The 26,509-nt window shown below is 40.0% G+C and overlaps 1 protein-coding gene across 1 annotated transcript in view; it reads right to left on the bottom strand.

Moving 5' to 3' along the window:
- Window positions 1-26,509, bottom strand: part of PSD3 (pleckstrin and Sec7 domain containing 3) — a 526,938-nt gene that overhangs the window by 95,540 nt on the left and 404,889 nt on the right. Inside the window, 1 exon segment of the mRNA XM_032468468.1 lies at window positions 22,053-22,096. Coding sequence (XP_032324359.1) covers window positions 22,053-22,096 — 44 coding nt within the window.

The following is a 26,509-nucleotide window of genomic DNA, read 5'->3' as shown; positions in this document are numbered from 1 at the left end:
AATTGCTCAGCCGCCTTTTTGAACCCTTGCTCCTTCAAGCAAAGCGAGTTTAACTCTGAGTTATAATGTACATCAAATATGAAGGAGGTGGAAAATGGATGGTCACGTTGGTTCACAGAGAAGAGGGAAGAGTAGAAGTTTATAAGCTGATATACTGATGGAAAATACAGCATTCGAAGTAACAGCATTTGTCTTAGTTCACCTGTCTTAATGTCCTGAATCATCTTTGGTTTCACTGTTTATTAAACTTTGAATACTGAATCTTTTATTAAAACTTTAACCAAAATAACCACCACCAAAATATATTTAAAATAAACCACAAACCTAACAATCATTAAAAGTATTTTTGATTATCAGAGAAAAATAGCCTTTTTTCTCCGTTGGTGTTTGATAAGTAATTGCAAGAGATGAGAATAACACTGGGCTCTGTCATCTATGCTTTACTTTTAATTTTATTTTTAGATCATTTTAGATTTGTAAAGGTAGTACACAGAGTTCCCTTACGCCCATCACCCAATCTCTCCAATGTTAACATCTTAGGTAACCATAGTAAAAATGACAAAATGAAGAAATTAACAGTACAATACTAAGAACAAACTTCAGACTTTATTCTTATTTCATATTTTTTCAGTTTTCTATATATATATATATATATATACACACACACATACAAACATGTACACTAATTCATGTACATACATACACCTGTATTTATTTGTATATGCATCCCTCTATCCATCACTCCTTACCCACCTCCCCATGAGCTCATACTGCTATCTCCAACCCAAGCCAGCACGACAAGGTTCATTCCAGCCTCTGTCTTTGCGTATTTGCACTTCCTCAACAGTGAGAAACCCAGCTCTCGTTTCGTACAATATATTTACTGACTGATTTGTTCAAGTCTAGTAAACATATATACTAGTTTCAGAATTAGTAGCCCATGCTCATGTGAGAGAGCAGTCTACCTACTAGAGCAGTGTTTTCCAGAGCTACTCAGGTCAGTTCCTCTCTTCCTGACCCTCTTCACAATGGTTATGCAGTTCATTTGGGAAAGATTTAAATCGATTTGGTATATAGTCTGAATTATAACTTGCATTCCCCATATCTTGGCTAATACTTAAAACATGTATACACACAAAATGTATTCCTTGTACAGTTTTAGGGGAAGGCATAATGCACCACGTATCCACCACCACCAAACCAAACACAACAGTTCCATCGCCCCCCAAATTCCCTCCTTGCTACCCTCTTCTAGTCAATTCCTCTCCCTGACCAATTTCTGTAAACTCTGCTCGGTGTTCCTTCCCAACAGTTTCGTCATTCTGAAAAATGTCACATAAGTGGCTTATTTTACTTGGCAAAACAGAGCTAAGATTCATCCATACTGTGAGAATCAATACTTTGTTTCCTTTTATTGTATTATTTTATTTTATGGACACACAAGTTTATTTATCTATTTCCTTTCCCCCACCCCAACTCCAGCTTTATTGAGGTAGAACTGCTTTTTTTTTTAACTGAAGTATAGTTGATAAACAATGTTGTGTTAGTGCCAGGTGTACAGCGAAGTGATTCAGTTACACACACACACACACACACACAAACACACACATATTCTTTGTCAGATTCCTTTCCATTATAGGTTATTACAAGATATTTAATGTAGTTCCCTGTGCTGTACAGTAGGTCCTTGCTGTTTATCAATTTTATGCATAGTAGTGTGTATCTGTTCATTCCAAACTCCTAATTTATCCCTCCCCCACCTTCCCCTTTGATAACTATACATTTGTTTTCTATGTCTGTGAGACTATTTCTGGTTTGTAAATAAGTTCATTTGTATCATTTTTCTTTAGATTCCATTTATAAGTGATATCATATAACATTTGTCCTTTACTGTCTCACTTCACTTAATATGATGATCTCTTTTGGTCAATCCATGTTGCTGCAAATGGCACTATTTGATTCTATTTCATTTTTTATGGCTAACATTTCTGTGTGTGTGTGTGTGTATTTACCACAACTTCTTTATCCAATCATTTTTCGATGGACTGTTTAGGTAGCCATGTCTTGGCTATTGTAAATAGTGCTGCTGTGAACATTAGGGTTCTTGTATCTTTTCAAGTTAGAGTTTTCTCCAGAAAGATGTGCAGGAGTGAGATTGCTGGATCATCTAAGTCTATTTTTAGTTTTTTTAAGGAACTTCCACACTGTTCTCCATAGTGGCTGCACCAATTTACATTTCTACCAACAGTGGATGAGGGCTCCTTTTTCTCCACACCCGCTTCAGCATTTATCACTTACAGACTTTTTAATGATGGCCATTCTGACTGGTGTGAGGTGATATCTCATTGTACTTTTGACTTGCACTTCTCAGTGCAAATTTAACACTAAGAATATGATGGTGCAGTTGGATAATAAAGGAAAGCGCAAGTTCGCCAGACAGAAAAAAAGTAAAGAGGGCACTTTCACTATTCACATTTATATGTGAATTATCCATTTTTTATTATAGTAAAACATTTAACATAAAATTTACCATTTTAGTTATTTTTAAATATTACAGTCCTATGGCATTCAGTACATTCACACTGTCGTGAAACCAAACTACCATCCATCTCCAGAAGTTTTCATCATCCAGACTGAAATTCTATACTCAGTAAAGAACAACTTCTCATTCCTTCCTCCCTCAACAGGGGCAACCACTACTCCACTTTCTGTCTTTAAGAACTGGGCGACTCTAAGTACACCACAGATAAGTGGAACCATACTGGTATTTGTCTTCCTGTGACTAGCTTATTTCACTTAGCATAGTATCCTCAAGGTCCACTCATGCTGTTGCAATTACAGAGTTTCATTTTTCTGACTGTATAACATTACATTAGATGTATTTCACAACTTCTTTATACACTGATCCACTAAGGACACTTATGTTGTTTGTTTCTGTGCCTTGATTACTGTAAATAGGGCTGCTTCAACATGGGAGTGCAGGTATTTTTTGGAATTACTGCTTTCGTCTCCTTTAGATATATTCCCAGCAGCAAAATTGCTGGTCATATGGTAGTTCCGTTTTTAACGTTTTGAGGACCCTCCATACAGTTTTCCACAGCGGCGGCGCCAGTCTACAGTCCCATCAACAGGGCAGAAGGGCTCCCTCCTCTCTACATCCTTGTCAGCACTTGCTGTCTCTTGCCATTTTGATGATGACCACCCCTAACAGGCAAGAGGTGATCTCTCATTGTGGTCTGAGGTTGCATTTCCCTAATGACTAGTGATGTTGAGCATCTTTTCACGTACCTGCTGGCCTTTTAAGTATAATTTCTTTGGAAAACTGTCTATTCGTGTTTTTTGCCCACTTGTTAATTGGAATATTTGTTTTTCTGCTATTGGGCTGTATGAAGTCTTTACATATTTTGGATCTTAGCCCCTTATCAGATGTATAGTACATTTTTTTCACTCACAGGTTGTTGGGGTTTTTTTGTTGTTGTTGTTTTGTTTTGTCTGTTCAACAAGTTACTAAATAAAATGGCTGAATCTCCATTCTTCACCCTAGCTTCCTTTAATTTTTAAAGTTTATTTTTTCATTGAAGTGTAGTTGATTTACAATACGTGTTTCTTTTCTCACTCTGTTGATCACTGTCTTTTGCTGTTGGGGACAAAGAAGAAGAGGGGGCTATCACAGGTTGGGGATCCCCCCTGGGGAGTCAGGGGTTCAAGCTACATATTAGGCATTGTAGCCCTGAGGTCTAACACCAGGAAGACAAGCTTCCTTTGCTGGTTTGAAAACAAGTCAGGCTTACTAGAGGGCTTTAAGAAACTGAGACTCTACTCTTAAAGACTACACACATAAGACTTGCTTAGTCTGTCAAAGTGTGGTAACAGCAGACTGAAAACTGCCTGGAGCTCTGGACGGCTAGTCATGGCCAACCCAGTGTATCCACTACCCCGCACTGGGGTCCTGTTCCAGCCCCTCTTGCTCTGGTGCTGCTACCCACCTAGGTGGAGCATGCTGTTGCCAATGAGAGGGCACACACTTGGAGGGAACTGGTTCATCATGGACCCTGGACCTGCTTCTGACCAGAAGAGAGGCGGTCACTGCCAGCACATATGTTGATGCAAATGCTCAGGAGGGAGCAAGACTAGTTCTAGCTCCAAGGCTGAGACTGCCACCAGCACGGCACACGTCCCTGCACACTTCTGGGAGGGAGTCTGCTCAGCAGTGTGGCGCCAGCCTCTCTAGCACTGACTGAGCCTCTAACCAAAGCATGCGCACCATGGTGGAAAAGAAACCAGCAGAGAAGTACAACTCTAAACCCTCAGGCCCCGGCAGGACTGCACCCAAGGTGGAGACCACTGTCACACCCACAAGGACCCCAGACGCCGCAGAGCTCTGGCTCTAGCCCCACGGACACTTACTCAGCCTCCTGCAGGGATGTGACTTGTCTCGGAACATAGGAGAAGCCCTGGCTCACACCTGACTCTGACCCGGCCCCTCCCACACCAGTCCTACCTCCCACCAAGATGGCAACTGCCAATGGATCCTGGAACAAGACGTGGCCCAAGCTCATTTCAGACCCAGCTCTGCCACCAAAGCCACTGGCCACAAAGACTCCACAGAAACACTTTCACACAAGGACATGCCTTCGAGACCAGGACAGGTAACTGTTTGACCTAATTTCACAGAGACAGAGGAAGTTAAACAAAACGAAAAGTCAGAGGACTATGTTTCAAAAGAAAGAAGAAAATAACAAAAGAACCCTAAAAAACCCTAATGAAACAAAGATATTAATTCACCTGACAGAGAGTTCAGAGAAAAGCAGTAAGAATGCTAACTGAACTTGGTAAAAGAATAGATGAACAGAGTGAGAAATTTAATAAAGAATAGAAAATATTAAAAAAAAGAACCAGTCAGAGAAAACATGATAACTGAAATGAAAAAAAATATATCGGAGGGATTAACAGCAGATTAAGCGATACTGAAAAACGCATAAGTGATCGGGAAGACAGAATAATGGAAATCACCCAGTCAGAACAGCGAAAAGAAAAACAGGTTTAAAAACATTTGAGGATAGTTCAAGGGGCCTCTGAGGCAACATTAAGCAAACTAACATTTGCATTTTAAGATCGCATCCTAGGCCACAAAACAAGTCTCAAAAAATTTAAGAGGATAAAAATTACATCAAGAACGCTTTCTTAAAAAAAAAGAATAATGTTTTCTGACCACAACAGTATGAAATTAGAAATCGATCACAGGAAGAAAAATGGGAAATACACAAACATGTGGAAACTAAACAACCAATGGGTCAATGAAGAAACCAAAGAGGAATTCCATTCCTGGGCATACATACCCAAGAAAAATGAAAACACTAATTTGAAAAGATCCACACACCCCAATGTTCACAGCAGCATGATTTACAATAACCAAGACAGATCCATCAACACATGAATGCATGAATGGATGAAGAAATAGAAATTATGAGACCCTGTTTTAAACTAATACCAAATTCAACAGAATTCCTAAGAGATTCACACTTTTACTTTTCCTCTCTCTCATTTTATTTTATTGATCTTACAATTTATATATATTTATACTGTATAACTAATAACAGGTTATTGTAGTTATGTTTATTTTTTTACTCTGTATTTTAACTTTCAAACTAGAGTTGTAAATGAATTGTGCACCACCATAACTGTATCACAGAATCCAAGTTTGGCTATATATTTACAATTACAAGCAGGTCTCACGATGTTGATTACCATCCTTTAACTTCCATTCAAAGAACTCCCTTTAGCATTTCTTGTAAGGCAGGTCTAGTCATAATGAATTCCCTCAGCTTTTGATTGTTCAGGAAGTCTTAATCCTTCCTTAATTGTGTCTACAACTTCGGGGATAGTATTCTTGGTTGAGTATTTTTCTTTCAACATTTAGAGTTTGTCATCCCATTCTCTCCTGGCCTGAAAAGTTTGTCGAGAAATTTGACTTAGTCTTACGGGGTTTCTCAGCATTTAACTTCTCTTTCTCTCTCACTGCTTTAAAAGTTTTTCATTATCTTTGACTTTTGACAATTTAATTGTAATGTGTCTAGTGGTAGCCCTATTCCAGTTCAACCTACTTGGGCCTCAAAGACTGGATGTCTATTTGTCTTTACAGGTCTGGAAACGTTTCAGCTATTACTGATTTAAATATGTTTTCTATTCCTTCCTCTTTCTCTTCTCCTGGAATTCTCACAATAGGAATATTATTTATTTTCATTGTATACCATAAGTCCCATAGACTTTCTTGACTCTTTTTCATTCTTTTTTCTTTTTGCTCCTCTGACTGAATAATTTCAATTTTCCTACCTTCCAGGTCGTTGATTCTTTCTACTGTATGGTTACTTCTGCTTTTGAAGCTCTCTGTTGAATTCTTCAGTTCAGTTATTGTATTTTTCAGCTCTGAGATTTCTGTTTGGTTTTGATACTTACTACTTGAATTTTATTGAAGTATGACTGATATGCACATTATGTTAGTTTCAGGTGTACAACTGTGATTTGATGTCTACATACATTAGAAATTATCACAGTAAGTCTAGTTACCATCTGTCAGTATACAAATTTAATACAATATTACTGACTATACTCCTACGATATACATTAGATTCCCAGGACTTAATTCTTTTTATAAGTGAAAGTTTGTACCTCCTAATCCCCCTATCTATTTCTCCAACCTCCCACCACCCCTCGGCCTCTGAGAAACAACAATCTGCTCTCGGCATCTATGAATCTGGCTTTGTTTAGTTTTGTTTGTCCATTTAAATTTTTATGATTGCACATATAAGTGAAATCATACAGTATTTGCCTTTAACCGTCTGGCTTATTTCATCAGTATAATAGCCTAAAGATTCACATTAGTCAGTCAGTGCAAACGGCAAAATTTCATTCTTTTATTATGGCTAAATAATATTTCAGTGTATGTGTGTGTATCACAGCTTCTTTAACCACTCCTCCATCGATGGACACTTAGGTTGCTTCCATACCTTGGCTATTTTAAGTAGTGCTGCAGTGACTATGGGGATGCATACTTTTTTGAGTTAGTGCTTCTGTTTACCTCAGATGAATACCCAGAAGTCGAACGGCTGGACTGTATGAAGTTTGACATTTTTTGAGGGACCACCATGCTGATTTTCACAGCGGCTGCACCAATTTACAATCCACAACATTGCACAAGCATTCCGTTTTCTCCACATCCTCACCAACATTGCTCTTTTGACTCTTTGATACTAGCCATTATGACAGGTGTGAAGGGAGATCTCACTGTAGTTCTGATTTGCATTTCCCTAATAATTATGATGTTGAACATCTTTTCATGCGCTTGTTGGTGATCTATGTCTTCTTTGGAAAATTGTTCCGCTCCTCTGCCCACTTTTCAATCAGTTTTTCGTTTTTGTTGTTGAGTTGTATGAGTTCTTTAGATATAATTTTTGATATTAATCCCTTATCATATATATGACTTGCAAGTATCTTTTCCCATTTGGTATGCTGTCCATTCATTTTGCTGATGGCTTTCGTTGCTGTGCAAAGCTTTTTAACTTGATGTAGCTCCATTTGTTTATTTTTGCTTTTGTTTCTCTTGCCTGAGGAGACATGTCCAAAAAGACACTGGGACGACTGATGTGAAAGTGCACGCTGTCTATACCTTCTCATAGTTTTACCGTTTCAGGTCCCACATTCTTTTTGCGTGTGGTGTGACACAGTGGCCTAGACATGCTGCTTTTATGATTCTCCCTTTATCTTTTACTTTTGACATTTTACTTGTAATGTGTCTTGATGTGAAACTCTTTGGGACTCACCTTGCTTGGGACTCTGTGCTTCCCAGACTTGAATGTATTTCTTTCCCAAGTTGGTGAAGTTTTCAGCCATTATTTCTTTGAATCAGTTTTCTGCCCCTTTTTTCTCTCTTCTTCCGAGGCTCCTACGATGTGGATGTTATGCACTTGATGTCATCCCACAGATCCCCTAAAATGTACTTATTTTTAAAAAGTCTTCTTTTTGCTGTTCTGTTTGGGTGATTTCCACTCCCCTGTCCCCAGGGTCACTGATCCATTTTTCTGTATCATCTGGTCTGCTGTTGATTCCCACTAGTGTATTTTTCAAGAGAGTTATTATATTCTTCAGCTTCTTAAGTTCTTTCTGTTTGTTGAATTCTCACTGTTCACCCATTCTTCTCCCAAGTTCAGTGAGCATATTGATAACTTACTTTGAACTCTTCATCAGGTAAATTACTTAACTACACTTCAATGTGGGCTTTTCTTCCCCCCAGGAATTTATCTTGTTCTTTCATTTGGAACATGTTGCTGTCTTTCCTAATTTTGCTTGACTCTCTGTGTTTCATTCTCTGCATTATTCAAAACAGCTCCTTCTCCCTGTCTTGAAGGAATGGCCTCATGTGGAAGATGAACCTTATTATATAATCTTGCCCTAGTTCTTGGTTGTCTTTCAAACTGGTTTTGATTGTTTCAGCTCCATGGGATTCAGAAACACAGCCCCTGTAGGCCTGAGCCTGGCATTCAAAGTACGTCAAGAGTGTGCACTGAAGACCCTGGTTAGGTGGAGTCACGGGTTTTGCTTTGCAGATGGGGGAAGCCTCGGGCTGTGCTCTGCTCAGCACCACTGTAAGCAGGGCTGCTGATGGGCTGCACAGCTCCCCGCGCACTCTGGTAAGATTCCCTGGCCGGGCGGGCTGAAAGCTGTACTCAGCAATAACCGGGGCTACAGATTAGTTTCCCTGCCTGACAGCTCTAAGGCCACTGATTCCGTGTGTGGTCCTGACTCGAGCCAAACTTTGTCCTGAGTTCCTTGTCCAAACAGGGCCAAAGACTTCGCTCCAGGCGGCCATCAGCTCTGCTTACCCTCCTCTCAGCTTGAGCTAGGCAGCTTCCTGGTGTCCTCGCTTGTCCTATGTGTCACATGGGTTTGGGGGCCACACTCTGCAGTGGGTGCAGCTATGACAGCTCCTCCCTCTGGGCGCGAGCAGACCAGGCCCCAGGACCAGCAGAATTCCTCGTCTGGGCGGCCTTGCTTAGGCAGACGTCCACCCTGCTGAACCGCCCTGGTCAGACTGAGCCACTGACATGGGTCTGCAGATGATAAAGCCACTGGTTTGACTACTGCGTGGCTCGGCAGGTAGGAACTCAGTCTGCCGAGATCCACATGATGGTTCCTGGGAGCTCGTCTCCCCTTCTCCCTCTCACTTAGATGCCTTGTAGTTGAGACCCGATTTCCCTCTGACCCCCATTTTCAGATCAGTGAGTTTTTCTTCTCAAAGCTTTAAACATCTCTTTAGTCTCTTCTTGCTTACATGGTTTCTGAGACATTAGATGTAATTTTGATGTTTCTTCCTCATAGGTAAGTGTTTTGCTCCTCTGACTTCTTTCAAGATTTTTTCATTATCTTTGATTTTCTACAGTTTGTAAATGATATGCCTACAAGCAGTTTTGTTTCCGCACCTGTAATTTTTATCCTGCTTGTTGTTCTCCGAGTTTCCCGGATCTGTGGTTTGGTGTCTGACATTAACCCGGGGGGAGATTCTCAGTTACTGGTGCTTCAAATACTCCCTTTGTGCCTTTCTCTCTCTCCTCTCTCTCTGGTACTTGTCATGCATGTGGGTTTATCTTTTGTAGTTGTCCTGCACCTCCTGGATAGTCTGTTTCCTTTTTTTTTCTTCCTAGTGTTTTTTTTCTTTGCTTTTCCAATTTTGAAGTTTCTATTGACATATTCTTAAGCACAGAGATTCTCTTCTCAGATGTAGCCAACTTACTAATGAGCCCATCAAAAGCATTCTTTACTTCAGTGGCTGGTTTTGATCTCTAGCATTTCTTGATTCTTTCTTAGAATTTCCACTTCTCTGCTCCCAGTGTCCATCTGTTCTGCATGCTGTCTGCTGTATTCATTGGAGTCCTTAGCATTTTAATCAGAGTTGTCTTAAATGCCTGGTCTGATCGTTCTAAATCCCTGCTGTATCTGAGTCTGGTTCTGATGCTGGCTCTGTCTCTCCAAATCATGCTTATTACCTTCCAGGATGACTTGTGACTTTTTTCCTTTTGAAAGTCAGAATTAACGTACTGGGTAAAAGGAACTGCTCTAAATAGGACTTTGGTAATGTAGTGGTAAGTTGGGGAAGGGAAGCCATCTAGAATTCTTCGATTTGGTTTCAGTCTTTAGTGAGCCTGTGAGCCTCTGTCTCTGAACTGTGAACTTTGCTCGAGCTTCTCAGTACCCCCTAGAATCAAACAGAGCACCTTCCACCCTCTCCCTCATTGTGTGGCAAAACCAGAGGACCAGACTTGCCTCTGCTCCTTTACCTCTGGTTTTTCAGTCTGTATTCAAGTTAGGTGGGCTGAGCTCAGCAAGCTTGGCAATCACTCAGGTCCCCATCGCATTCTCCAATCTAATGTTATCGGGTGCCTTGCACTTGGGTTACAAAGCAGATGACTGACTTCATTTGGCTCAGTATTTTGTGCACATACTTCTCTAGCCAGAACATTAAAGACAGCAGTAGGGTATGAATCAGGTACCAAACTCCACCTTGAACATCCAAACATGACCATTGTCCTAACTTAATTTCTTAACCTCACAATCACCCTAAAAAGTTATGTTATCATTTCAGTTAAAAAAAAAATCAAGGTTCAGACAGGTGAACCTCACATGAGCAGGACTCATGGAAAGTGGTCGGCTAACAGGCCTCCCTGGGGACCTCCCTGTTTCTGAAGATCTGAAAGCCACTGCACCATCCACAGAGATGCCTGCTGAGCAGCAGGGCAGCAAGTGGCCAAGCCCTTGCTTGCGTCCAGGAGGGAGTCACTGCCAGCTCAGTAACGATCAGAAGGAGCCTTCAGCTGCCAGGCAGTTTGCTAAGCAGTGGGGATATCACAATGGTTGAGAGCAGGGGAAACAGATGAAATAACAATAATGGGTAATATGTTTTTATAAAAAGGAGTATTATAATATGCACCTTGATAGAGCTGAGCACTAAACAAGGTAGGCCCAGCGAGGTGGGAAGAAGGGAAGAATATGTATCAAACCTGCTGAATCACAAGTACAGGGAAGCTTTACAGAGTTGGATGGGGTGAGAGATTATGATGAGCATTATATAGCTCTGAGAATTTACCAAACAACCCCATGAAATTAGACACTTAAATGGGTAAATTTTATTGCATATAGATACAATACCAGGGGACAGGAGGTGGGAAGGGAGTTTGAGATTTGCAAAAGTTAACCACTATATATAAAAACAGTTAAAAAAAATAGCTTCTGTATAGCACAGGGAACTATATTCAATATCTTGTATTAGCCTTTAATGAAAAAGTATATAAAATGAATGTATGTATATATATATATGCATGACTGGGACATTATGTTATATACCAGAAACTGACACATTGTAACTGACTATACTTCAATTAAAAAAATAATAATAAGTAAAGTATACCTCAATAAATCTATTTTTTGAAAAATGAATATAGTGGTTGAGTGAAGGAACAGAACACTAAGTTGAATATCATCCTAATATTGTGATCAGGTGATTGTTGGAAAATACAGTGAAGGGTAAACTTATTTTTAAAATGTGCTGACTTGTCATGGGGCTTCTGTTTTACATTATATTATGCCACAAGGCAAGAGGAGTTTAAAATGGATCTGTCTTTGACACTTACCAAAGTAGAAAAATAAAAATCATGTAATTAAATTAAAAAATTCTGATGAACACAGGAAATACATTTTATTTTCTAAAAATTTCTTACTCTGACACAGGCATCTTAACTGTAAAAAAGAGAATACGCTTCTATTAAAAAGTCAAGCTCCATCATTAGCCCCTAAACATCAACCAGAATGCCCACCGGGGTTGGGAGAGGAGGATGTAGGCTTTCTGAAATACAGGATCTGACTGATTGTACAATGACTGTAGCATGCTTTCCAAACTAACAAAGCTTACCTGTAGATGTTAAGATGGTTTTTTTAAAAAACATGTTGGGAATACACTAGGGTCAAGACAGGTATTAGATGTTTCCAAGAGACTTACCAGGAAATTTTTAATGGGCAACTAAAGATGATTTCCTTTAACTGATCTGGCTAAGGTTTTCACCTATGAAAATGAAGGTTTGTGTGTACATCACAAAGTACACACACAAAACACTCAATGACATCCAAGCAACCGTGGTCTAAAATGTCCGAGGCACTGTGCTAGCCACTGTATGCTTCTTGTAGAAATTGTACTTATTGTACTTTTCCTTGTGTCATTCTTTAACAGAAAGTGGAGGCTTAGCAATTGATATAGATATAAAATTCGAAATCATCAGCATATTAGGAAAAAACACTTTCCTTATATTCCAGCCTCTGTAACTTCTTGCGTCTCAGTGATTTAAAATTGCTCTTAAATCACTACTAACGTTATAGTCACATTCCATCTGCTCTCCAACCTGTCTGCTCTGCATATTCTGCAGTTAAAGATAGTATTTGTAAATCACATCACTTTCATCATCATCTTTGTGGATATTAAAACTGTTATAACAGTAAAATCCTTAAGCATTCTAAGTATCCATCTCAATCTCATCGAGAGAGATGCCACTTACAGAGAAAACAGACTTTTTTTTTTAACTTGCCCTTTTAAAAAGTTAAAAATTGGATGACAAATGTTTCCCGTACCTGAGTTCAACGTGTTTGAGATGGCTGAGAAAAATAGGTACTTACAGATTAAATGTTAAGTGTGAGCTATGATTCAGATGCTTAATAAAATTACACTTCATAGAGCTATGGGAGAGAATCTCCCCTGATTTTAAACCCTGAAATCTTCCTTTAAATACTAGAATCTGGGAGACTGATCCATATTCAGTATCATTTTTAGCTAACAAATTTTTAAGTGATACCAAATAGCTCAAAATCTAATTCAGATGAATGACCACCTTTTCATAACTAAGGCCTTGCTCTCTTGGTTTCTTTTCTTTATCTTACACTCAAAGCATTTTCAGTGAATTTATAAATAGGAAAAAAATCAAACCAAGAATATCCTTTACATATCCACTGTATATAGAGATTTACCCTTCTTTAATATTCACATGAAATTATCTTCTAAATTTGTGAATTTCATGTAATATTACATTAGAATTACTATTACGCTAAAAGTGCAGCATGATTAGCGCTCCCCAGTGAGGAATGTGAGGGTAATCTAACAGAGCAACGATGGTAAGACTGTCAAATCTTACTCTTTTCTAGCATTCAGCGAGCAAAATGCGTATCCAGAGAATGCTTAATCATACGAGTAAGTGGAGAACTGAGTTTTATTCTTTCTTCATAGTCAACTATCTCATACAGTTACATTAATTTTTCCATGGCTAGTTCCCTCTCTACCAGTAATTCCTATTGCCAGCCCTCCTACCATTCCCCCACACACTCAAATACTTCTCTATGCATTTATTATATTCATTGGATGTACAACCATTGTCCACCTTACAGTAATGTCTCTTTGTCTTAGTTTTCTCACTAGTAATTTTTATCAGCCTATAGATGGCTATTTGGGCATTTAAAATGAGAACTACTTTTGGACTTTTAGATCAAAGTATCACATAAATGTCTTGATCGAAAATAACCTGTGTGAGTAAGAAAGTTTTCCTTTATCTACACCTACTATTAAGAAACACTATTGTGATTAACAATTTTATGTATCTACATTAATTAGGGAATTATGATAATAAAGTTATTTAACAGCATAACTCACTATAAAATGAATTACCATGGTTTATCTCTTTTTTTGATGGAAATAAAATAATTTTACTTCAAGGTAAAAAGTATTTTAAAATAAGACAAGAAGTGCCCTTTTCTTTAGGATACAAGTTCAAATCTAAAAGGCAGATATAGGAAATTTCAGTTTTTCTTCCTGGAGGAACACAATGTTGGCAAATAAATCAGGGAGAATTATTACAAAAGAGAAAATGATAAAACTTAAAATGCAAGGCAATTAATTACATTCATCAGCTAACGGTGCCTTATCTAAATCAGTCTGACTTACAAGAAAAACTCACTTGACTAAAAATAATACTATTCTTTTGAGATGGCCATTTCCTAAGGAGCAAGAATTGAGACTACACTTTAATTGATGTGTATTACTACCTAAAATAAAATTAGAATCAACACTGAGTTATATAAAATACAGAAAGGGACCAGTAGAGAAAGTAAAAGAGTTCTTTTCTTGGAAAAAGAGCCTACATAGCAAAGAGATTTTGGAAGCAGCTGTCAATTTCAGATTCAGACCTTCGGACTGGACGAAGAATTAACTGTCATGTGAAGAACCAGTAATCCCACGGCCTTCATCATGCTCTAACCCACACAGAGACGTCAGGACAGGGACGCACTCATACTCACAGGCAGCAGCACCCACAGTGATGGCAGAGAAGAGGGAGGAAATCCTACGAGAGCTTTCTCTATGTCCTAGAATCAACCAGCAAATGGGCAGCACAGGTCTCCTGCACAGACCAGCTGCAATTAAAGTTCATTAAAAAATGATAAAGAGGCTAAACAATTAAGTTATTTAAAACCACACTTTTATAAGCTGAGGGCTCCCATAACACATGATCTGAAAGACAGAAAGATCCCAGTGGGCCACCCTTTTACCTAATTACCAGGATAATTCTATATGAGAGGGCAGACAGAAAACAATTTAATTCAGAAGCACAGACAAAGGTATCAAACTGCCCTTGTGAACTGAGTATAGGTACCATAAAATAGCCAAGATCTCCCTGATGCAAGGTTGTAGGAATGCCTATTCAGAGCTAAACAGAACAACTATTCACAACGATGCGCGAGGTCAGTGCTGCTGCAACCCAGACGCAAAGGGAAGTGAGGGGGTGGAGGGGGATCTACAAGCACGGGATTTAAAACTAGTTTTGGTGTGCCTTCTAAACATGAAGCTGGATATATGAATTTTTAATACCTTTAAAAACCGTGGTAAGGGAGATTTCTTACAGTCCTAAATACTGTTGCACAATAAAAGCAGTGAACACGGGAGCCCTAAGGTAGAAGGAAAAGACGATTAATTTTCCTAATGAATAATACCACACTTATTTCATCTTCTCTGTCCTGTTAACTGCTGTATTCTCTGAAGATCCTTCTGTAGCTAAATTTTAAATAATTCTAACATAAGTTATAAGCTCCTATATCCACTTCAAACTCACCTCACCATCCCATCCCAATTAGGAAGAGTAACTAGTCCTTACTTTAAAAAAAAATCATTTCTATTAGGCTGTAAAATTTCTTAAGACCAGGGAAAATGCCTTAATGCTGTATACACCTTCGTTCTTCACAAGTTTCCAGCATACTGCCTAGTACAAAGTAGCTTTCTGAATACAGAACAACTGGGCAAAGGAACTGGGAAGAAATGTGAGCCAACCCCTTGGTACAGTCTGGGTAATGCACTCCTCACTTCAGCTTGTATGTTTTCATCTTTGGACAGTCGGCCCCTCCGTCCACCCCCATGCCGTGTTCTCCTTAGGCAGAGAACCTGTGTCTTCTTCATATTTGTATCTACAGCACTGGGCCAGGCACAGAAGTAGCTGTGTAAGGACTGCTTGTGGAATAGATGGAGGACTAGTAATTCTAGGAGCATTCAATGAGACTAGAAGTTTAACATAAAACTCTCTTAATATACATTGGGACATGTCTCTGCCCAGCAAGACGTGATAAGAGTACACAGTGCTGCCCTGAGGAGCCAGGGCATCTGGAAAACTCACCCTGGCTTTTCCACTACACTAATTGTGTGATTTTGATCTGTTAATAAATGCTTTTTTTACTTCATCTTCTTCATATATGAAATGAGAACATTGAACCAAAGTGGTACTTTTCAAAATAAATTTTTAAAGTACAGACACCTTTAAAAAAGCAATATTAAGTAGAACTCTAAAAAAGATAAAATGGGGCTGCTTGGGTCAGTTGAAATAGGCAAGATGCTCATGGGAAGTAGAAATGGGTCCCTGTCATCTTCCCCTTCCTCCCTACTTCATGTCACCTAGGGAGGTCCCCACACATGTCCCTGAACCTTAGGGCTCCATGGAACTCAGTTTGCAAACCAATGACTCTAAGGTCCCTCCAGCTAAAACAGTCCATGATTCTATAATTCTAAGGCTCTAAAATCAGCATCAAATGCCATTTGCCATCACATCAAGAAGAATAAGACACCTAGGAATAAACCTACCTAAGGAGGGGAAAGGGCTGTACTCAGAAAACTACAGGACGCTGCTGAAAGAAACTGAAGGTGACACAGGCAGGTGGAAAGATACACCACGTTCCTGGACTGGAAGAATTAATCTTGTTAAATGGCCATACTACCCAAGGCAATCTGCAGAGTCAATACAATCACTATCAAAATACCCATGGCATTCTTCACAGAACTAGAACACATAATTTTAAAATTTGTATGGAAACAGAAGGCTCCAAATAGCCAAAACAAATCTTGAGAAAGAAGAACAGGGCTTTCTGATTTTAGACTGTACTACAAAATTACAGTAATCAAAACAGTATGGCACTGACACCAAAAGAAGACACACGGATCAACAGAACAGAATAGACAGTCTAGAAATAAGCCCATGCACTTATGATCAGTTAATCTATGACAAAGGAGGCAAGAATATACAATGGAAAAAAGACAGTCTCTTTAAGAGAGACATGTAAGAGAATGACAGAACAATCTCTAACACCAAATAAAAAAATAAGCTCAAAATTGATTAAAAACCTAAATAAGAAAACATAAACAGAATACTCTTTGACCTAAAATGAAGCAATATTTTTTGAGTCTGTCGCCTTAAGCAAAGGAAATAAAAGCAAAAATAAACAAATGGGACCCAATAAAAAGCTTAAAAGCTTTAGCACAGCAAAGGAAATCATTAAAAAACAAAAAGACTTCACTAAATGGGAGAAAATATTTGCAACTGATATGACATAAGGGGTTATTATCCAACATATATATACAGCACATACAACTCAACATCAAAAAAACAAACAACCTGATTAAGAAATGGGCAGAAGACATGAATAGACATTTTTTCAAAGAAGACATGCAGGTGGCTAACAGGTACATGAAAAGATGCTCAACATCACTAATCATCAGGGAAATGCAGAGCATAACCAGAGAGACATCACCTCACACTTGTCAGAATGGCTATCAAAAAGAACACATAACAAATGTTGGTGAGAATGTGGAGAAAAGAGAACCTTCATACACAGTTGGTAGGAATGTAAACTGGTGCAGCCATTATGAAAAACAGTATGGCGGTTTCTCAAAAAACTAAAAACAAGACTTACCATATGACCCAGGGATCCCGCTCCTGGGCATATATCCAGAAGGAACCCTACTTCAAAATGACACCTGCACCCCAATGTTCATAGCAGCACTATTTACAATAGCCAAGACAAGGAAACAGCCTAAACGTCCATCAACAGATGACTGGATAAAGAAAATGTGGTATATTTATACAATGGAATACTGTTCAGCCATAAAAACCGACAACATAACACAATTTGCAACATGGATGTTACTGGAGAATGTCATTCTAAGTGAAGTAAGCCAGAAAGAGAAAGAAAAATACCATAGGAGATCGCTCATATGCGGAATCTAAAAAAAAAAACAAAACACAAAAAACATAAATACAAAATGGAAACAGACTCATAGACATAGAATTCAAACTTGTGGTTGCCAGGGGGACGGGGGTGGGAAGGGAAAGACTGGGATTTCAAAATGTAGAATAGATAAACAAGATTGTACTGTGTAGCACAGGGAAATATATACAGGAGATTGTGGTGGCTCACAGTGAAAGAGAATGTGACAATGAATGCATGTATGTTCATGTATAACTGAAAAATTGTGCTCTACACTGGAATTTGACACAACATTGTAGAATGACTATAACTCAACAAAAAAAATATAAAAAGAAAAAACTAAAAACTAAAAACAGAACTACCATGTTACCCAGCAATTCTACTCCTGGGTATAATATCCAAAAAACTCCCCAAAACTCTAATTCGAAAAGATCCATGCACCCCAGTGTTCATAGCAACATTATTTACAATAGCCAAGATATGGAAACAACCTAAGTGTCCATCAACAGATTAACAGATAAAGAAGATGTGATATAAATCTGTAATAGAATACTAATCAGCCATAAAAAGAAGGAAATTTTGCCATCTGTAGCAACGTGGATGGGTTTGGAGCTATTATGCAAAGTGATGTAAGTCAGACAGAGAAAGACCAATACTGGATGATGTCACTTACATGTGGAATCTAAAAAATACAACAAACTAGTGAATATAACACCACCAACGAAAAAATCCGACCCATAGATATGGAGGACAGAGGAGTGGTTACCACTGGGGAGAGGGAAGGGGGAGGGGCACGATAGGGGTAGGGGATTACGAGGTACAAACTCCTATGTATGAAATAAGCCACAAGGATCTACTATGCAACATGAGGAATATGGCCAATATCCCATAATAACTATAAATGGGGTACCACCTCTAAAAACTATGAATCACTATATTGTATGCCTGTAACTTATATAACATTGTGCATCAACCACACTTCAATAAAAATAAAATAATATCAACATAAAGACACCTCCCATGCAGGTATATATTATCCTGCAGATTTTGCAGCAGGGTTTCTTCCGTAACTATTGTCTCACACAGCTGCAGGCTGATCCTTTAGGAAATGCAGTTCCTTCCACTGTTGTTATGACTCTTTCTATAGACTTTTGTGTAGACGTCATTGCATATAAGGCACTATGCTCTTCAAAGGAGGATATAAAGGGACAAATCCAGACATGTGTCACTTCCTTAAAGAGCTAACAGCTGAATGGAATTCCTACCCATAGCTGTGATGGGGAATAGAAACGATGCTGCCATCAGACAAAGTGAAATGGATGTTTAAGGACCAAGATCATTTCTAGTTGGTAAGATCAGGAAAGTGTTCACGGAGCAGGTTATGAGCTGGGCTGTAAGGGAAGGTAGGGCTGTGGATTCTAAGCAGACGCTACTTTATCAGCACTGTCCAAAAGGCCGGGAGCCTTGGGGCCAGGACATGGTGCGGCACCCAGTGGCAGCTTAGTTGAATGTAGGCTGTGTGAAGGCATATTCGTGGAACAAAATCGATTACTGGCAGAATGTGCGGGGTCTGATGGCAGTTTTAGAGCAGAGGAGGGCTTCAGCACAGGCCAGGGTAGAGGGAAGAGGCTGGAGGCAGCCTGACTCAGAGGGGAGTAGGAATGACGGGGAGGCACCGATGGGAGCCATTTCGGTGAGAGCCATTTCTGTGGGAGCAAACGAGGTGGCCAGACAGGGTCAAAGATGACGTGGAGGCCAAAATCTAGATAACCGGGAAAAAAACTGGTGTCATTAATAGACATGAGAACATGGGACAAGTTCAGAGCCTGGCGAGTGCTAAGTGCCAGAGGAAATGTCCTGCAGGAAACTGCAAACGCGGAACTGACACCTGGGAGAGAGGTCAGAGCCACACACACAGAAGGACCGTTACAGAGACGCAGAGGAAGTCTTAGGAGTGAATGAAGCTGTGGAGAACGGGACTAGTGAAAAAAGGCAATTCTAAGTTCTGATCTTTGGGAGGTGCCAACATTAATGGATAATGGGAGGAAAATGAGTCACAGAAAGTGAGACTGGAGGGGAATCAGGAGAACTGGGGGAGCACGGTGTCTGTGTAACCACACACAGGCACACGCTTACTTACCAAGGAAAAAGCTTAGCCCGTGATCTGAAGGATCACATAAACTGATACGTGCGCCACAGGGTTTTCCACGGCTGCTCTGGGGAACACAAGCTTTAGCAGCTGTTAAAAGGTACGCCGTGATCAAAACAGGACTCAGTGATCAAGAAGGCTGGGGCACTGGCCCTCTACCTTCTGTAGAAATTCAAAGAGTACATCACAGGATCCAGAAGCCCTTTTTGTTTTATGTGCTTCAGAGACAGTATTCTTTCCACAAGCCGTCAGCTTGGGAAATACAAATAAATGATAAAATTTTAAAATTGACAGAATAGTAAAACTGAAAAGGACAGCTGTGACCATTCCACCCAGTCTTTTCATTTTACAGGTGAAGAAAGTTAATTATACAATAAACTACTGTGTTGCCCTATTCTTTGTAGATGATAAAGAATAAATGTGGGTAAGAAAGCATTACAAACAAGAGAAGTAAAAAAGAAAATGACAAATAAGACAGAAGTCAGAGCTTTAAAAGCTGTAATATTCGTTACCACTTGAGGGATAACTTGCTTTATGCTTACTGTTTTCGAGTATTTCACAGTCTCACCCTGAAGAGAAAACTGGGGCCTGATGGATCACCGAGCTGGAGCTCAAACCCACACCTGTCTTCCTCTGGAGTCTGGCTCTTGGACACGAGGCCCCGCTGACTCGACAAGAGACCCACAGGAGAACCCAGTTCCTGGGCAAGCTCCCACCCTCCCGTGGACAGGGCCCAACACAAAGCTTTCTTATACCAAACTGCCGCTTACCCGTAAACGGAAATAAAACCTACTGCGACAAATGCAAGGCATCAAAAATCCAGATTTACAAAACTGATCCTCAGAAGCGTATCTATTTGCTTTTAAAAATAAATCTACAAAGGAATCCTCAAAACAGTATCTCCTCTAATGTGAATGTTTATAATTATTGCATTTTTTATTAACTGTTTCTAGAGAAGATATTCTGTGAAGGTCAAGATGTGCCTTTAACAATTCAGCAGGAGTCTGAGTATATCTGTTAGGAAATTTTTCTAGGAAACTCACTTTCAATTCACGAGAGATACGTCCAAAAGGGGTCACTTTGGATCTGGGGCCCTGAATTCTTATTGATTTTAATAAGCTTTCCTTGAAATGATATATTGTCTTTAAGTGAGTCTGGGATGTACATACACAGAGACACATAAGCCATCACTCATACCTGCAAATATTAGTCGCAACTCAAACTTCGAATCTCTGATTTAAAACAGTACTGTATTCCCTTACAATTAGTGAAACAATTCAAATGGTATTGATTTTTTTTATTCATTCTAGCATGTTATATGTGAGATGCAGTCAACTGCTAAACCATTTTCCCCCCATGGGCATATGAGTTAATAAGACTGATCCCCCAAGTTACGATTTGGTAAACCTAAGTTCATTTGCAGAATGCCATGTTAGGTTACATGGCAGAAGGATATTCATGAACGCTTAATATCAGTGAAAACCAAAAATAAAATTCACACCTAGTTCTAATTAAAACACATTTTCACCTAATTTCTTGCCAACTTGATTAGAAATTTAGTAAAGATTCTGCCCTAATAACTTCTAAAAAACTAAATTCTTAATTGCTATATTGATTAGTGGAAACTTAATAAGAGTAGAATTGTTGGCCTACACAGAGTTAGGTATAATTTATCTGTAATAGTATCTCCTCCGAAGTATGAACCTTGAAACATGACATTTTACTGTCAGATAGGCTGAGTAAATACTACAAATTCTATTTCTTGCTTGGAGATTGACAATACACATTGGCAGTGTGCAAACTCCTGGAAGTTCTTCGGTTAAAAAAATTAGCTTCTTTTAACCCATCACTTCTCAAGCTTATCTCTCAATACCCTGGTACAATTAGTGTCACAGGGAACAGGATTACAAACCTTGATCTATGATGATAAGAAGAGGAGACAATTAGAATAAGGATACAGTACCAAAACCATTTTGGTTAGATTCTGGAATTTATCTAATTTTATCATATTTTCTTTTTGAATGCTGTTTTTTAAAAGGATACATTCAAAGCTAATTGATTGCATACAAGCACAGCAAAGTTTAAAAGCAGAATCGGAGCCTGCTGCATGTCAGAAAAAGACATGGGATACTCAGGGTTTATGTGTCTCATAAGAAGAAGGTAAGACCCCAGGGTGAAGTGAGAGCTGGCCGCGCACACTGAATCCTCCTCGGGGTGGCCGCTAAGGCACAAAGACAGACAGACAGAAGAGGGCTGGTAGCACGTTTGCTAGAAGGCTGACACCCAGTGTACTTACACTGCCCATTCAAGCTTCTCATTCTTGATCGAGTTGTACAGAGCCTGTGAGGAGAGAAAACAAGATGGAATTATTCTTTTCAGCCAAAATGTGTGCCACATTTTGAATTCAGCAAATGACCAAAGCTGAAGGGCTTGAGTGAGTCGGCCATTCCCGTGGCCCTCACTGGTGCCACAGAAATAATGGAGACACGGCTGAGGCTACAGAGCACAGAGGGGCCGGCGTTCTGCGAGACAGAGAGAGTCCTCACCACGTAAAAAATGTGTCATACAAACAAGACACACTGCACTACATTTTACACAGTAAAATACAGGCTGTGATTAAAATTAGACCACGTACTCTTTTTCTTGTTCAAAATATGGTCTTATAGTTTCACTACTTTGTATACTGCAATATTCATACCTTTTCATTAATGGAATAAATACAACTGTTTTCATAACAACTTAATGAGCAAGAGACAGGGAAGGGAGACTTCAGCCAGATCATGGGAAACCATCTTTGAGTAATTTCAGAGTTTCTATACCAATGACTTAAGCAGCTTTTATTGGTCTCACTTCAAAATTCTGCTCTGCAGTTGGTGAGTGCTGTACCGGTGTGTGTGAGGTGGTGGAGGAGGGGACAGAAGGCTGCTTTAGGGTCTTGGTAACAACAGTGATACAGTCAAGTCGGCACAAGACGGCCTCCCTGACTCTCCCAGCTCCGGCCTCACACACACGCTCCTTGTCCACTGTGACAATTAACCCAAGAAACTGTCCCTCTACACCTCTAGCTTCTTAATTTTGAGTAAGATGTTAGAAAGAAAACACTAGTGCATCTCCAAGGTATAAAACCCAAACAGCCAATCACGGTGAAGAAAGGACAACTAAATGTGATATGTTATGACGGAGCTGGAGCACTTTACTTTAAATAAGGACCTGGCCCTGTTAGACCCAGCAAAGATTTCCTTTACTTTGAGATGGGGCAGGGGAATCAGATGCCATCCAAACCCCCATCTTTCACATGAGGAGACAGCAGGTTCAGAACGGTTCCCAGGTACCACGGCAGAGCGGAGTCAGGACTGCCTGGCACGCCTCTCCTCTGCCTTTCAATATGTCTTGCCCAAGTGTAAAAGGCCATCCATGTGTGTAAGCGGAAAGACTGCACACTGGTGGTGCAGCAAAACACTTCCCCATTCAGCACAAATATGCTCAGCTCGCAGGTTTTATATTACTTAAGATTCAGTGCGTGTATCCTTAGCTGGTGTCATGACAGACTCTATGGGAGTTCCCAGTGTGGCCACTGCAGCCCATGAATAAGCATAGGAGCTAATAAAATTTAGGACACATTCCACCATTATCAGGACATGGTAAAACGTCCTCAAATACAAATAACAGAACATCAAATGAAAATGTGGGGTAAACTGAGGCACAGAGACCATTCTGGAAAATGGATATTCTTTCTGAGGAGCTCAAATTTACTGGAGACTCCAACAACCTATCACACAGCTAAGGTCTCACGAGGCTGCACGCACAGAGGAGGAGAGTGGACGTCTAACTCCAGCCTCAGGATAAGCGTCTTTAAACGGATTCTGTTAACTTGTAGGAGTCATTCTGAAGCCCCAAGTAATGGTGGGCTTTTGAAAAGGGACAGATCATTCAAGGTTCTTCATGGACCATCACACTCAGTACTAACCAGAGTAATCTGACAACGTGGTAAAGATAAAAAAGATCTGTTCAGAAAGGCAGAAGACAATATCTAAGCAACTAAAAATTTTTCAATACATTCAATTCTGCCCTCGATCCAATTTGTTTTTCACATTTTTTTTTTGCCCAAGAGAACATTTTGCTTAAAGAGATAACTGAGTTTCAAATCAGAAAATTCTTCTTACGCCATCAGCTGCACGTCACACAACAAAAATCTATACAAAGGATCTTACAAAATTCAACAAACTTGCCCTCTTGCAGGTCAAGTCCTCTTTCTGTGTGTCTGTTACAATGCGACAAATCTAAAAAGCGGGTGTCATCCCTCATCCTTTTCAATGGCAAAATTACAAAGGGACTTTCCGGAATCACTTTATGATATAATCTTTCTATAGCCTTTACGATAATCCATGATTTTGTCTCTAGCTATGTGAGGGGTCGTCGACCTAGCTCCAAGAGAGCAAGACCTGCGGGTAAACACTGTCACGCAAGGCTGCCATTTCTCTGGGGCCATGAATTGGTAATTAAGGGGAGAAAGCACCAAGTCGACCTCAATGGGCCACAGCAGCCCGTATGACTCACACGCAGTGAGGTGATAACCAGCTGTGTCAGGCTAATAATGGGCTCCCAAAGAGGTCGAGGTCCTGTGAATGTTTCCGTAAACGGCAAAAAGTCTGGCTGCACAATTAAGTTAATGATCTTGAGATGGGGAGAGTATCTGGGCTGAGCAGTGTCTCTTTAGAAGAAGGCAGCAGAGGGAGATTTAAGAAAGGCAGAAGAAGAGAAGGCAACATGAAGATGGACACAGAAACTGGAGTGATACAGATGCAAGCCAAGGAACGCCAGCAACCCCCGGGTGTGGGAAGAGCCGGGGAGCAGATCTGCTCCTAGACGCTCCGAGGAGCGCAGCCCTGTCCACACCCTGACTTCAGACTTCCAGCCTCCAAAACTGGGAGAGAACAGATTCCTGTTGTTTCAGAACACCAAGTTTGTGGTCACTTGCTGCAGCAGACCTAGGAAATTAACACAACAGGTACACGTGGAAGACGGATGTCTGAATGACCATGCCCAGGGGTTGATTTTTCAAAAACATCTCCAGAGTCAGTCCCCAGGTGAAACACAGTCTTATCCTGTGGTGCCCTCAACTGAAAGTATGAGGGGACATGCCAGCATCAGCCCAGGAATTGTAAAAAATATTGATCACTGAGCCCCATCCCAGATTTACTGAATCAGACTCCCAGATTAGGAACCTACACATGAATATTTCCAAATGTTCCACATATGGTTCTGATACAAACCCTTGGTTAAAAAAAAAAAAAATCACTGCTTTGCAAGGTTACCTGTCTTTTTCCTAAGTGAAATTCCTGCAACTTAACCCAGGAGCTAGACAACAATCAAATACCTCCAATGAGACTAACCAGGACAGAACGATTCTGCACGTTTGGAGTTCATTATTTTTAAGAATGAGAAAGCAAAGTGAATTGCTTACATTACAGAGATCTAGGTATTTTGGCCTAAATTTACTTTTAAGTCTTTGTTCTTCACTTTTGATTGCTTCTCATCAAGATGATAAAATGCAATTTTATTCAAGGCTTAGCACCGTCACTGACAGCCCACACATGGTTCTCTGAAGTTTTCCATGTTCCCATGCATTGTGTAACCAGGAGTCTCTCTCACTCTCTCTCTCCAGAAATATATTTTGCAATCTACGAAATTCATGTATTTTAATTCAATCATCTCTAAACTCCACTGGTTGTCCTTTCTCTGTGCTCCCTGAATCACTATGAAAAGTCTCCCATAGTGAGACTGACAGTGACCACAGTGGAATCTGTCCCCAAGAAGAATTATGACCCCATCAACACCATGGCCATCTGGTTCAACTGCAGTCCTGCTTCATGCAGATATTCAGATCAAGTCAATTTTTGAGTACAGAGTTCAATGTGCACCACTATGGAAAATGTTACCAGAGAAAGACTGTGTTTGAAAAAGACACTGGTTAAAAATTAATGATAAACCCAAGTTGCCAAATGAATTTCAAATTGTTTAGAAAACTCAAAATATCTTAGAGCAATGGCCCTCCATTTTAATTTTCTTTCTTATGCCTTAAAATAATTTTGAGAAACTGCACTACTCCCTCATTAAAGAAGGCATCCCTAAAACCAGAGTTTAGAGTTGACTCTGTTTACCCCCTCAGCCCCTGGGAGTGGTTACATCTGAACAACACCTCAAATAAGGTTATGGGTGAGGGCTATGCCTTCTCTTTTTTTAAGTGGCAGAAGGCAACTGCCAAGCAGAAGTGAAAAAGATAAACAGCCTGAAACTCTGACCACAGAGTGTTCACAGGGAGAACCATTTCAGGGAGAAGATCATACTTAAGATGAGTTCCTGGGAACTGACTCCTTTGAGCCGACGTGTGTTCCTGTAACCAACGTGGAAAGTTTTATGGACCCAAGCTTAAAGAGCACGTATTCACGAGAAACCCTGTCGGCAGTCAGCTCTCATCCAGGGTGACAGAAGCATGCTCAATATAAAGTAACTTGTTTGGAGTTTGGGTTTTCCCCCCACATGTATAGTCAGATCTACTTTTTGGATCCTGTTATCGTGTAAACAGAGTCAATCTGTGTCCTGGAAATGAACTCACCTCATGTTGTAGGGCACTTACAAAGCCAGCCAGTAGCGGCAGAAACACCTAACCATTAAGGGTCTGACTCCACTGCGTAGATGAGCCAACACAGAACCAAAAGGGACATTAACATAAGTGCCGTCACCTTACTGGGA

The sequence above is a fragment of the Camelus ferus genome, chromosome 26 (assembly GCF_009834535.1).
Source record: "Camelus ferus isolate YT-003-E chromosome 26, BCGSAC_Cfer_1.0, whole genome shotgun sequence".
Classification (NCBI taxonomy): Eukaryota; Metazoa; Chordata; class Mammalia; order Artiodactyla; family Camelidae; genus Camelus; species Camelus ferus.
This window is presented reverse-complemented; position numbering and strand designations above follow the sequence as displayed.